This window comes from Besnoitia besnoiti, chromosome III, assembly GCF_002563875.1.
Source record: "Besnoitia besnoiti strain Bb-Ger1 chromosome III, whole genome shotgun sequence".
NCBI lineage: Eukaryota > Apicomplexa > Conoidasida > Eucoccidiorida > Sarcocystidae > Besnoitia > Besnoitia besnoiti.
The window spans coordinates 4157833-4170859 of record NC_042358.1 but is presented as its reverse complement, the minus strand read 5'-3'; the positions used below and the strand labels follow the sequence as shown (position 1 = coordinate 4170859).

At 63.9% G+C, this 13027-nt stretch overlaps 1 protein-coding gene across 1 annotated transcript; it reads left to right on the top strand.

Moving 5' to 3' along the window:
* Positions 1 to 4013: 4013 nt before the first annotated feature.
* On the top strand, positions 4014 to 12249 carry BESB_048520 (RNA recognition motif-containing protein; the record flags this gene model as incomplete). Its single annotated transcript, XM_029363303.1, has 10 exons — positions 4014 to 4611; positions 5106 to 5345; positions 5688 to 6576; positions 7020 to 7866; positions 8181 to 9575; positions 9830 to 10468; positions 10734 to 10791; positions 11098 to 11382; positions 11712 to 11823; positions 12141 to 12249. 10 exons carry the CDS (start codon positions 4014 to 4016, stop codon positions 12247 to 12249), a joined length of 5172 nt encoding a protein of 1723 aa, XP_029220669.1.
* Positions 12250 to 13027: the final 778 nt, after the last annotated feature.

The following is a 13027-nucleotide window of genomic DNA, read 5'->3' as shown; positions in this document are numbered from 1 at the left end:
GACGGCGCGCCGTTCCAGTCTCTGTGCGCGCACGCGGCGGGAGAGACGGCTCCGTCGCTAAAACACATTCGTCCCCCAGAGGGGAGGGCGCCCCGCGACAGCGTTCCACGCCGCGAGCCGAGAAGGGACGAAATTCAAATTTCGCGGAGAGGTTTGCGCGGATGAAAATCTCCGCAGAGTTCACGGTGGCTCACGCTGGAGTCCGTGAGATCGGAGTTCTTCAGCGACCCAGCAGGCGATGCTGCGGAGTTGCGTCCACTTGGGTGAGCTGGTGCGGGTCGCGCGTGTTCCACGCGCTGCCGTTGAGCACAAGTCAGCAGAATCTGCAGCGGGAGACGGCATTTGACGCCGAGGACAGCTCCGCGCGTGCAAGGACATCCATCCGAGAGAAATGGCTGCCACTTCGCCGGTTCAGTTCGCCTCGTTGTTCGTCGCGCGATGCAAGCCCAGCACCGCAGAAGTCAAAGCCCTAGGGTTGTCTCGGGCACGCCCGTAGTGCCGCGGCGAGCTGGGAGGGAGACTGATCAACTGAGCAAGAGGCAGCAGACGGTTGACATGTTCGCTGACGGCGTCCGCCCTGCATCGCCTAACAACAGGTACGCTCTCAGCGCCGACGCCTCGGCAGCGTAGCGTTACCGCGGTTGCCGGGACGGCCCCGGTTTTTGCCGCCGCCCCGCGAGGAACGAGAGACCGCACACAGAACGGCCTGCTTACGGGGTGGGGAGGGATTCCTCCAAGCGTGAAGTGCGCCTTCGACTTCAAAACACTAGCTGGGGGCGGCCGTTTGCTCCACTTTGATCCCAGCAGAAGCTGAGAAATCCTCGAGACGTGGACCGAACTGCCGCCGAAGCGGAGGGGCGATCGACGAGGCGCGCCGGAAAAACGGTGTGACAGCACCGAACAGAACGCAAATAGTCAAGTCCCGTAGGACTGGATACAAAGCGTGAGAAATACTAAGTGAAATACAGGAAGTTCCCGGTCAAAAGCAGACAGGACGACGAAAGAGGGTGCGCCTGCCGCTCCCAGCGCACATCTACTCAAGTGCGGAAGGGCAGTGTCGTGTCGATTTGCGACTGTGGGTGATTTATCGAGAGATGCGCATCCCAGAATCGCGCAAAATAAAAAAGCAAGCGTGGTCTACGGGGATTTTCCGCCCTTGAGGCTCTCCCGCCGCGAGCGTGCCTGTCTTTATCAGAAAGTGGGATCTACGTACGCGGGGTCGAAAAGGCACCGGCGCGTCCCCAGGGAAACGGGTGTCTTCAGTTGCGAATCGCCTGCAAACGAGAGTCTACACTTTTCCGCCGTTATATCGCACGTCGTGTTCGTTTCACAGGCCACCGCGCTGCGCGTGAACCTGCGCTTGCATGCTTCGCTAGTTTCTACGGCCAAGCCAGGCAGGAGTGAGAATGCAATCTCGTCGTCGGAGCCCCGTCCCACAGAGGCGCACTGGGGCCTTCCGAAAGGTCCCTTCGGCGGGGAAAAGTGAACGATTTCTTCCTTCCTCCACGGCCGGGGTCTGCGGGCGACACACACACTGTACTGAGAGACACGCGCCGCGTTATTACTCCCGATGCAGCGCGCGGAGAGCTAGAAACTGTCCCGATTTCTAATGTCGTGACGCCCTGCGCCGTGGCGCCCCGGTCGGGGCTAGGGCTCGAGTCGGAGGCGGGCTACGGTCCTATATATACCGTAGGACCGGACGAACGGCGAACGAGCTGTGAGATTTGCGTGGATGTCGCTCTTTAGCAGACACCAATTGCTGAAGCGGAGCGTGTTTGGCGGCCTTAGGCTAACGAACTCGCAGTCTCTCTAAGTCTCACTCGCGGGTCCGGCGCCCGGCACTCAGCCGCCGCGCGGAGGAGGCCAGACAGGTCCCCGCTCCGGACTAGGTGCCTCGGCGCTGCACCACTCGCATGGCGGCTTGGCCTCCGAAGCGGAAACTTCCACAAAAACACACTTGGGGGGGGGAATCTGCACACACACATCCTTCAGACTGGTCTGTGTGCGCCAAAGTCCGCCGAGGCTGACTCCGAGGCTAGCGGCAGGCTCTCTGTGACAGGCGCGCCGCAGGCTGCTGCTGCCCAGGGTTCGTCGTGGCGCGACCTCTGCCGCGTGGGGACACTCTGTTCAGGCGCGTCCCGTCCGCGTATGTGAAGCCTGGATTCTTTACCAGCGTGGAACTAGTGGCTGCAGACGAATCCAGGTTCGCCAGTGAGGACGCCCAGAACTCTGCTCAGGAGAAATCAGACAAACGGTGTGCTTTGCGTGCCAGGCGTCCACCCCACCCGCCTCGCGCTGCCTTTCCTCGCACGCTGACGCGCGCCTGTCCGCTCAGCCAGAGAGACTTGCGAAAAGGGCACTGCGCGAAGGGTGAGAGGCGCGGCGCTAGAGAGAGGGGAGAGGAGCGGGGAGCGGGCGCCATGCAGAGGCGCGGGTTTCGAAAGTTTTCGAACGAAGGGACAACGACAGGAGAGCTGCTGCTGCTGCAACACGTCACACAGCCTTCCTCCTCCTTTGCATGGGGTTGCGCCGCCGCCCGGCTGTGTGGAAAAAGCAGATTTTTCTTCTTGGCACGAGTCCCTGAATCCCCCTCCCCCCTCCCCTCACAACGTCCTTTCTTCCGCGAGAAGAGGAAGCCCCGTCTCCTTGGGCTTTTCACACGATTTCTCTGCAGCCGTGTATAGACCGTCCGACACCCCTCTCTCTCGCGACAGCGTTTCGCTTTCTTCCCTTTCGTAATTCGCAAGTTCTGCTGTTGTGCCTTGTCTCTTCTCTCGGAGGCGTCCGCGACCCGTTCCGCTGTTCGTTTGTCAGCGGGTGACGATGCAGTCTCGCATGTCGCAGTTCCCTGAATAGACAAATTCGGTCTTACGCGTTTCCTGAATTTGCGTGGCCTTACCCGCCCACCGAATTCGCTTTTGCCCGAAAACTGCATTTTCCTTTCTTCTTCGCCAGCGCGTGGACCTCTTCTCTTTCTCGGCGGATTTTTTTTTCGTTCGATGCTGGAGCTTGGTGCCAATGTTGGCATGTGCTTTGTCTCTCCGCACTCCTCTCTCTCGTCGATTCCGTCTCCTCGCCACCCGCCACGTCCTCGTGCCAAAAAACCCTCCCGCCGAGCTACGCGGCGCAGATTCCCGGCACCTACCGGGTTTTTCTAAACACAAAGTCGCCATCTGTCGGGGAGGGCGGTGTGCCGTGTTGTCTCATTTTCCGCAAACACCGGACCCATGTCTGCATAGCTGCGCGTGGCAAGAATAACGCTCGCCTTCTTCACTCCGCATGGTTTTTCAGAGGTTCTGCGTGCAGCTGCTTCGACTGTTGACTCGCGGAGGAGGCTCCTCAGTCGAGTCCACGGCGCATCCGCTGGGCCGATCTACATCTGTTGGCCTACAGCTCTCCCCCTTTGCGGATTCCGTTCCCTCTACGGATTCGCCGCGCGTCTGCTTCGCCGGTCAAAGCGGCGCGAGCTATCTGCGGCAGCCAAAGATCGCAGAAAGTCTTTCTCCATAGGCTGCAAAGCCCTGTAATCCCTTACGTTGTGCCGTGTGCCCGCACACGCTATACTTTTCATCCGGAGGAGGGAGCGGCGGGAGTCCGGATCTGAAGAGTTCCCTCTGCGCGACGGGTCGTCCCCTGTGGCAACGCGCGGGGCGCGTGACGAGGGAAAATGATAGGGGCGTAGGGTTGGTGTGCGCGAAAGCTCTGAAGAGATATGCGTGAACCCAGTCCGAGTCGCGTCCCGCTTTTCCGTGCTCGCCTCTCTTTCCTCGATAACCTTCTTCCCACGCGCCTGCGTGCGACTCAAGTCCCCCAGTAGGAGAGGACGGCGGCGGACTGCAGGCAGTTCTGTCTCTGCGCGTCGTTTACATGTTTGCACGCAGCACATCGACACTTTGGTCTGTTCCTCAGTGTGTGACGTCCAAGCCACGCGCGCCATACTTGCGTCTTTTTTCGCTCGGTGGGTGCCTCTCGTCTCCCTCGCCGACGCCGCCCTGACCTTTTGGCTATACACCATGGCGGAAAGCTCAGCGGCGGAGCGCACGCCAGCCTCGGCGCCGGGTGGCGCCGAGGCTGGCGGCAGCGCGCGTGCGGAGGAGACCCCCAAGCGACCGCCCCTGGCACCCTGTGCAGACGCGTCGTCGCCTTCTTCCTCCTCTCCGCCGCAGACTGAGGTGGCGCGGCCTGGCTCTCCAGGTGACGCGGAGAAGCGGGACGACGCGCAGGGCGCTAAGGAGGCAGCGGCGAAGGGGGAGGGAGATAAGGCCGCGGCGGCCGCCTCGCCGACCGCCTCTTCGCCTTCGTCCGCGGAGAAGAAAGACGAGAAGGCCGCGGAAACGGTCAGCGCCTCCTCAGCCACAGCAGTGCGCGTTCACAGATGGGCGGACGAGAGCGACGACCTAGACTCTCCCTCCTTTGACCCCATGTCGGCAACAGACGTGGATCCCCCAGAGTTCGACCTGGGCATGCCGGCTTTCGGCTCGCGTCCGGGGGCCTTCGGGGGCCGCGCGGGCAACGGGGTCGTCCCTCACGGCCCCGGGGCCCTGGGAGGCTTCCGCCGCGGCGCAGGCCAGGAGGGGACCTACGGCGGCCTCGTTGATTCGAGATACGGAGGTGAGCCCCTATGACGAGACAGACGACAAACGAACGAATTTCGCCGGCGGGAGAGAGAGGCACACGCGGCGCGAGAGAAGAAGAGACAAACTGCGGCCCTCCCAACTAGGCACTAGCTGCGGGCAGGAGCTGCCATCTAGGCAGTAGCTGCCAACTAGCCAGTAGCTGCCGCACAAGGCGCCGACGTCGGTATAAGGCCATGACACGCTGGAGGGCCCCTGGCGAGACGTACCACGGGATCTGCGTGGACGTATCGCTTCAGGGAGCAGCCGCGCTCTCTCTATCCGCGCAGAAGAGGGCGTGTTCTCCTGCGTGTAACGAGCAGGGGCTGGCGGTGCCGCCAGCCTTGGAGGAGGCGGGCTCGTCTCCGTCTCGTCTCCGTCTCTTCTCGCGGCGCTCGGCCTGTGGCATTCTCGTCTTGTGTCTGGCTGTTTCTTTCGTTATCGTCTCTTATCTCGCGGCATCTGACTCTCGTGTGTTTTCTCTGCATGCAGGCCTGGTGGGCACGCCTCACAGCCACCCCCACGGATCACCGGCGGGAGACCCGCTCATGACTCAGGGCAGCGCCGCTCGCGGGACTTTCTCAGAGGTCTACGTGGGAGAGCTCGACGCAGGCGTCACGGAGGACGACGTGACCGCGATCTTCGTGCCCACCTTGCCTGTCAGAAACATCCGCATCGTCCGCGAGCCGCCCAACCGGGGCACCAAGGGGCCCAGCGCCGCCACCTGCGGAGGTAAGCGCGAGAGAAGCCGAGCCTGCCAGGGACATGCAAAGGCCACGAGAAGTTTTCTGCGAACAACTGGACTTCGGAAGCTGCTTGTGCGTTTAAAACGGACTCTAATTGCAATATGGTTTTATCATTTGCATATGAAGTTGCGTGTCTCTAAAGGCATGCTCCATCTCCTTTCGTTGTGTCCCTAACTACCCGAGGAGGCGCGGACTGGTTCAGAACAGGCGCGCGCGCGAACCTCCCTCATGGGGATGCGCAGAGGCTCGCCCAAGCATGCAAGGCGCCCACAGCATACTCCAACAGAGCTCGACACACGTGTTCTTCTCTGCGTGTGTTTTGTGTCAGCTTTCGTCACCTTCCATTCTCCGGAAGACGCCCAGAGGGCGTTGGGCTTCCACGGCAAGCTGTATCGGCCGCCGCGGGGTGCAGGGGCGCAGGGTCTTCGCGGCTCGGGTCGTGCCTCTTCGGGCTTCTCCGCGGCGCGCGTTTTGCGAATTTTCCCGATTTCTTCTCCCCCGCTCCTTTCCGGCGACGGGAGCGGCTCCTCGCCGGGGTATCTGCTGTCGCGCGGCGGCGGGGGGGCCCAGGGGCCTTCCTTCGGCGCCGGTCATTACCACGCATCGTCTGCGTTCTCCTCCTCCCACGTGCTCCAGCGAGGGGGGCGCGGAGGCGCCTTCGGCGGCGGCGTTTACGGTCAGGCGATGGCGGATCTTGTTCACCAGCAAGCGGCGTCGTCCTTTCCTGCGTACCGCGGAAACGTGAACTCCGCGGTCTCCGGAGGGGCCCAGGGCGCGGGGCGCGACCGGGGTGGTCGCGCCTTCTCCGGCGAAGAGGGCGCCCAGCGAGGAGACGCGGACGCCAAGGCGGGCGCGCCAGGTGCGGGCTTCGGTCCCGGAGGAGGCGGCGGCCGCGCGAGGAAGTCAAAGAGCCCAGACTTCTCCGAGCTGCGGAAAGAGTCTGCGGCGACGGGGGCGGCTGCAGCGTGCGGAGCTGCGGGGCGCGCCCTCGTCGGCGCGGGGACGCCGGCTGCCGGCGACACCAGAGGCGCGCGAGGCAAAGAGGACGCCGGTTGCGACCGGACACTGCGCACTGGCGGAGGCGCCTTGGCCCCCCGCGGGCCTGTCGCCGCCGCCGCAGTCGAGGGCGAGGAGACGCCCGCCGCCGCCGAGCCGCCCAGAGAAAGGCCCAAACTCGTTTTAAAGCCGCGGACGAAACCTCTCGACTCGGCAGCAGAGTAAGTCGACAGAGGGGAAGTCTCACACTCGCTAGAGGCCCACGGGGAGCCAGGAAAGGACGGAAACGTGGCGGGACTTCTGTTTCAGTATCGTCGCCCCCAGGGGTCGGGAAAAGCAGGCTCGCATCTCGCTTCTTCATCGTGGAGAGAGAGGCCGGGGTGGCAAATGTGCGCATGGAACAATGTGACAGAGAGGCACCAGCGCAGGCAGGTAGACAGATGCGCGTCTTGTGTTATGAATGGGCAGGCGTCGCTGTGTGTATTGAGGCATTCGCATTTTCGAATGTGCGCATATGAGTATGTCCGTGCATATATATATATATATATATATATATATGCGCATTTTTATGTGTGAACCGGATATCTCTTTATCGGTGTACCTCATACGCGCCGGTTTTTCTTCCATCTGGGTTCGACCTGTGGTGTCGCCCTTGGTTTTACAGGCCGCCTAAGCTGAACCCGGCGATCTTTGGTGCAGCGAAGCCCATCGACGACCCAGTTGCAAAACGTCAACTGCCCGTCACGGCGTCCTCTGCTTCTTTGCCGCCTCCAGGGGCGGCCTCTGACTTCCCCTCGTCTGCCGCGGCCTCGGCCGCGGGCGCTGCGTCTTGCGGCTCGTTCCCGGCGGCGGCGTCCCCCCCGGCGGAACCCGCAGCGTCAGGGTTTGGCCCCGAGGTTCCTTCGTCTCCGCCGGGTCGCCGGGGTCAACCAGGCTCTGCCGAGGGCCGCGGCTTCGCGGGGGGGGAGAAGGCAGCAGCCGGCGGGCCCCCTGCGCCGTCTCGAGGCGGAAACGCCCCAGGGTCGCCCCGTGCTTCCACGGCTGGCAGCGAGCGTGACGGTCGAGGGCCGCAGCAGCGCGCAGGCGGGCGCGGGGCGGGAGCCTTCTCGCGCCGAGGCGACGAGAGCCAGGCGGAGGAGGCCCGGCACAAGGGCCCGAGGTGGGTAGGCGCGAGCAAGAGTCAGCGGGGCGACGGTGAAGAGCAGGTTTCGGGGGACGCGCATGCGCACGCTTCAGGCGGCGGGCGCAACAGTCACGGTGCGCTGATGTACTCAGAGACGTGGAGACGCGCCTTGGGGGAAAAAGGCGCCGACAGAGACAGCCAGCTTGGTGAACAAGACGCGGGATCGAGCGGCTCGGCGCGAGGATCTCAGACCAAAAACGAGAAGGCAGGGCACGGCGCGGGGGTCGGAAGGTCGTCAGGCGACGGCGAGCGAAGGCCCTCCGCGAGGTCAGGCGACCCGTTCGGCGGAGCCAAGCCCCGAGACGAGTTCGAGTGGCGCAGGAAGAAGGTAGGCCCGACGCCAGCCTCACAGGGGAGGGGCGAGAGGTGGGGGATGGGGACGGTGTCGCAGGGCACCGACGGCCCGAGAGCGTACTCTGGGATTCAGACATGGAATAGAGATTCGCACGCGCCTCTCGGCCGCCCTACGCGGCACCTGCGGGCGTAATGCCCACTCGTTCTCCACTCTGTGCCTCCTGCTGCCGTGTGTGGCTGCGGCCTGGCGCCACCCCTCGTCGTTCGTCGCTGCGATGTTCTGTGCCGCGTTCGCCTCTCGTCTGGGACACGTTCAGGTGGTGTCGCTGTGTGCATGCGTGTGGATAGGAAACGACGCCGGCCCTCCCTGAAGACGCCGCGTCGCTGCGAGCCTCGCCGCCGCTGCAGCACCCGCCGATGTCGCAATACATGCCCCACCACGGCTCTGCAGGCCACCCGTCGGGGCGGGTCCCCGGGTCGTTTCCTCCTCCTTCCTACGGCTCGTATCCGGCGACGCCTGAGTTCAATTCGCATCCTGGCGGCCCGCCCCGCCTACGCGAGGACTCGAATGTCCGCACGCCGCCCTCGGCTGTGGCGACGCCTCCTGACGGGGGCAACAGCAGCCGGGGCATTCTGGGCCCGTCGCCCTCGGTTCGAGGCGGCGGCGGAGGCGCGACCGCAGTCGCAGGCGTGTTGGGCGGAGGGTCTCCGTCTGGCGCGCCCAAGAAAGGCCCCAGCCCGCTGCCCCTGGCGGCAGGTGGGGCGGCGGGAGGCCGAGGCGCGAACTCGCCCAGTTCTTCCTCGTCGTCGCTCGGAGATCATCCGCGGAAGCCCATGGCGGCGGGACTCGTGGGCACGGGCGGCCCCGGGTCGCCCCACGTGAAGTACGGCGCCTCTGCGCCGGCGCCTACGCGCGGGGGCGGGTCGGGCGCGCCGGTTGCCCCTCCTCGGTCGCCGAATTCGCCGCCAGCAGGCGGCGCGGGCATCTATGGACGCGGTGCGCAGGGCAGCCAGGCTCCGCCTCCTCCCCTCCACAAGGGGGGCGAAGCCGGGGAGCCGGCGCCGCCCGGCCCCAGCGCTGGGAGCTCGGAGAAGGAGCCCTTGTGGAGGAACCAAGCCCCGAACAGCGGGTCCCGCGCACCCCACAGCGGCGGCGCCGCGGCGGGCTTTCCTCAGCCGCGGGGCGGCGGGGCGGGCGCGAGCGCAGGGGTCTTTCGGCGCCCGAACGGCCACGGCAGCGACGGGTTGCTGCCGCTCGAGCGAGGCCCCGACTGCAAGGAGAGAGGAGGCGAGGACCGCGGCAGGGAGTCTGTGCCCAGCCTCGACAGCGGCGTCCTCGCCTCCCCGCCCAGCGCGGGCCCCGGAGGCGAGGGCGGAGACGCGGCTGGCGGCTCAAGCAGCAGCGGCGGCGGCGCCTGCCTGACGCACAGGCTGCACGAGGGCGGTCTCTCGTCGTGGAGCCGCAAGCCGCATAATCCGATCCACGTGCGCGGAGTCCAGGCGGTGGCGTCTGCAGGCGACCGTGACAGAAACGCCGCCACCCCTCTCGTGTGCGCGGACGGCGGCTCGCCCTCCGACGGGCTCGTCTCCGGCATGCGAACTCTCGCCGAGCAACTGCTCCCCGCCGCCGCGGTCAAGGCCGCAGGAGGCACAGACGGAAGGGCCGCCGCGGAGGACGAGAAGAAAAAGGCGGAAAGCAAGATACCCGACATCCTGAGCAAACCCGAGCAGAAGAGTGGACAGGTGGGACTCGGGAGACCCAAAATCAGCGAGTGACGTCTTCCGCCTCGATAGACGTCGCGCACGCTCACGTCGCTCCCGCTGACCGCATCGTTGCTGCATGCGCGTGCGTGCGCCTTCGGGTGCTTCGTGAGTCTGTGCTGAGGAAGCACGTGTGCATGTGCGTGTTCGAGTGCGGGTTTTTGTGTCTGTCTTCTTCCGCGTTTTGCCGCTTGCAACTGTTGGGCGCCCTGCGTTGTGTCTCTCCCCTGATACAGACTGTGTGGGAAGCTCGCAACGAGGTGTTGGGATTGGACAAGAAGCGCGACGCGGCTGGCGATCACGGCGGCGGCAGAGGAGACTCCGAAGAAGCCGATGGCCGCGAGGCGCAGAGCGCCAGGCGAGACCGAGACGACGCCTCGCAGCAGACGCTGTGCGGAGGCGACAGGTGGCGCGACGAGGCGGGCGGGCATTCGCGCCCTCTCCGTCAGTCCCGAGGTCCAGGGGGCGGCGCCTGTGCGGGATCAGGCCGCGGCCCCCAGGGGGCCGCTGGCGAGCGGGGAGCGGGAAGAACGAAGCGAGAAGGCGAGACCCCCGCAAGTGCAGACGCCTCCGGCGCGCATGCTCCCGAGCGAGATAGCGAGGGCGGCGAGGCAGAGCACGGCAGAGGAGGGCGCGCCTTCTTCGGCGCGATCGGCGCCGAAGAAGGCGCGCAAATGCAGGACGGAGAGGATGCGAGGAGAGACGAGGACGGCGGCAGATGCGCCAGAGAGAGAGACGGAAGAGGAACGGGGGGCGGCACGCGCGGCGTACTCCGAGGGGGACGAGGCCGAGGCGGAGCCGCGGGCGAAGGTCGCACGAGGTGGCGACGCAATCTGAGTGACGCAGGGGCAGATGGAAGCTCAACAGACAAAATAGTGAGTGCCCGGGAGCGAGGAAAGGGGGGAGGCGGCGGTACGGGGAGACATGAGCTTTGCAGACGAAGCAGACAACGAGGAGGGAGGTTGGAGACTCATCGAGGCGCGGCAGACGGAGGGATGAGTGGCGCGGAGGAGTCCCAGCGAAAGGGAACGCAGCAAAGAGACAGTCGGGCACCGTAGGCGACGACGTCTGCGTTTTGGCGTTCTGTCAGATCCTTTCCGCACGTCTCTGTCTCCTTGCGTTTGGTTTGCTTCTTCTCAGGGCGAAGATCACCACGGCCCCAGCGACGCCAGCAGCCGCCGGGACCAAACCGCGGCAGGTGAGCGTTTCCTCTTTTTCTCTTCGCCGTCCCCTATTTCGGCAGCGTCTGATTCTGTGCATTCGCTTGTCTCCTCGCTTTCTTTTCCCCTTCGTCGTTCGTCTCGCCCCTCGCATGCTGCGACTGCATTCTTTGCGTCAGCGCTCCGCGGTGATTTGGGTCGTTGTGAGCGATGCGTGGGAAGGAAAGCACATCTTCGGTTCTCGCTGCGCCTCGCCCTCGTACATGTGATTTCCACATGGATTCTCGGTTTGGTGCGTCACGTCTCTGCGTTCGTTCCTTGTGTTGTTTTTTCGTTTCCATAAGACACGCCAGTAGACGACGTCTCGCAGGACGGCGAGCGGCACCAGCATGCGCGCCGGCGGCAGGGGAGCACGTCCCACTCCACGGAGGCCGATCAGGGCGAGCGCGGCATGCGGCGCAGGGGCGAGAGTGTCTCCTCCTGTGCTCACGAAGGGCCTCACCCTAGAGAAGGCGAGAAGAGCTTCCGAACTCGCGGCGGGCGCGGCGGCGGCGCGTGGCGCGGAGGCGAAAACCGACCTGAAGGCGCCGGCCGAGGAGGCCGCGGCGGTCGCGGAGGAAAGGCGCGCGGTAAGCATGGCGGGAAATATGGGAGGAAAACGCACTTTTAACCATATTTGCGCAAATGTTGTGAAGCAGATTCGTGTGGGTGTGGGTAGGTAGTTGCCGGTGCGTCGGTGTTTGGGGGGGGGGAGGGGCGGGGGGGGAGGGGGACACTCGCTTGAGCGTGTGGCGGGTTACCGGAGGCGCGCGGAATTCCGGTCGCCCGCTTCTTCTTGTTGTCTTTGCCTACGTAACGTTGTCCCGTGGCTGCTGAGGGAGGAAGAAGAGGAGACACTCTGTGAAGAATGTAGCTTCGCATGCACGCGGAACCGCGCCCTGGTGTCTGGGTCCTGCAGAGGGGGGAAATCACGCGTGGGCGGGGCATCGCCGCGAGCAGCCGGGAGCAGGCGCCGCGGAGAAGCGCGAAGAGGAAAGAGCTGCAGACTCTCAGGCTGCGACGCCTCGTGTGTAAGTTTGATATCTTTTCGCAGAGGCGTCCCAGAGAGACTTGTTTCGCCATTTAGGGAATTTTCAAAAGGCTTCGTCAAGCAAGTGTAGAGGGAGAGTCACACAGGCGCCGAGGTTTAAGGTTCAGGATCGCTGTCGCAGCAGAGACTAGCTCGCAAAAAGAGTCGCGCGCGTCCTCTGAGACGTATGACAGACACAACTTAATGCCGAGGAGGGGATTAAATACGTACTTTATAAAAAATACAATCATACATACGTACATCTGTAATTCATGTGTGCCCACGCGTATGTTTGCGTGTGAGTGGCTTTGTGCGCAGCCCGGCGCGTGCGATGCTAGTGCAGTCGGCGGTCGCTTCGTCTCGAGTGAAGACGAACAACCGTTTTTCTGCGTTCGCGGATTCGGACGAAGGAGAATCTTCTGACTAGATGTTTTTTGTATTTTACGGGAGGCCGTGGGAGGTGGCGTAGGGAGCTTGTCGGGAGTGCCACGGTTTCCTGTTGTTTTCGCTAAAAAAAGGACTTGAGTGTTCGTCCTTTCCGCGGTGATTCTTGCCTACGTGAGTAGAGGAGCCAACACGTCCTGGGGTTTCGTTTTTTCGCTTTTTTCGTTTTCCTCCTCTCTGTGAATATGCTGGCGGGCCGCCGAGAGCGGTTGCCTCCACGGCGTCGCGAATGCGGGCGCGCTCGGGGTGGGAGGTGAAGTAAAGTCTTTTCTCCGCCTTAGCCGTTTCGCGGCATTTGTTCTCTCACGAGTGTCTGTGCAGCGGACGGAAGTCTGTCTCCTGTGTGTACGGTTTGTCGCGTAGCAAGGCGTCTCTACAGCCAACTTTGCTGGCGAGCTGCTGGGAATTCCCCAGCTTCTACTCACGCGTTTGACAGCGTTCAAAAAACCGCAGACGGCGAGCAGCCTGAGTTGCTCACAGCACGTAGGACCGAAAAGAGGCGATGACTTGCAACTCCACTTCAGTTTTTGCGGAAAGACGCCGTCCTCAGGCGCGGTATGAAGCCAAGCTCCATACCAATTCACTGAGTTAAGAGGGCGTTCGCGGCGCCGCCCCATGGCGTCGCCCGACACGACAGGTCATGCAACACGCAACTCGCCCTTCAAACGATGCGGATTTGTCCGCTGATGGCACCGGAGATGGTCAGTTTGACCTTGTACCATTCCAGCGGCTTCACAAGGCCGTAGTTGCGTTGCCTCGAT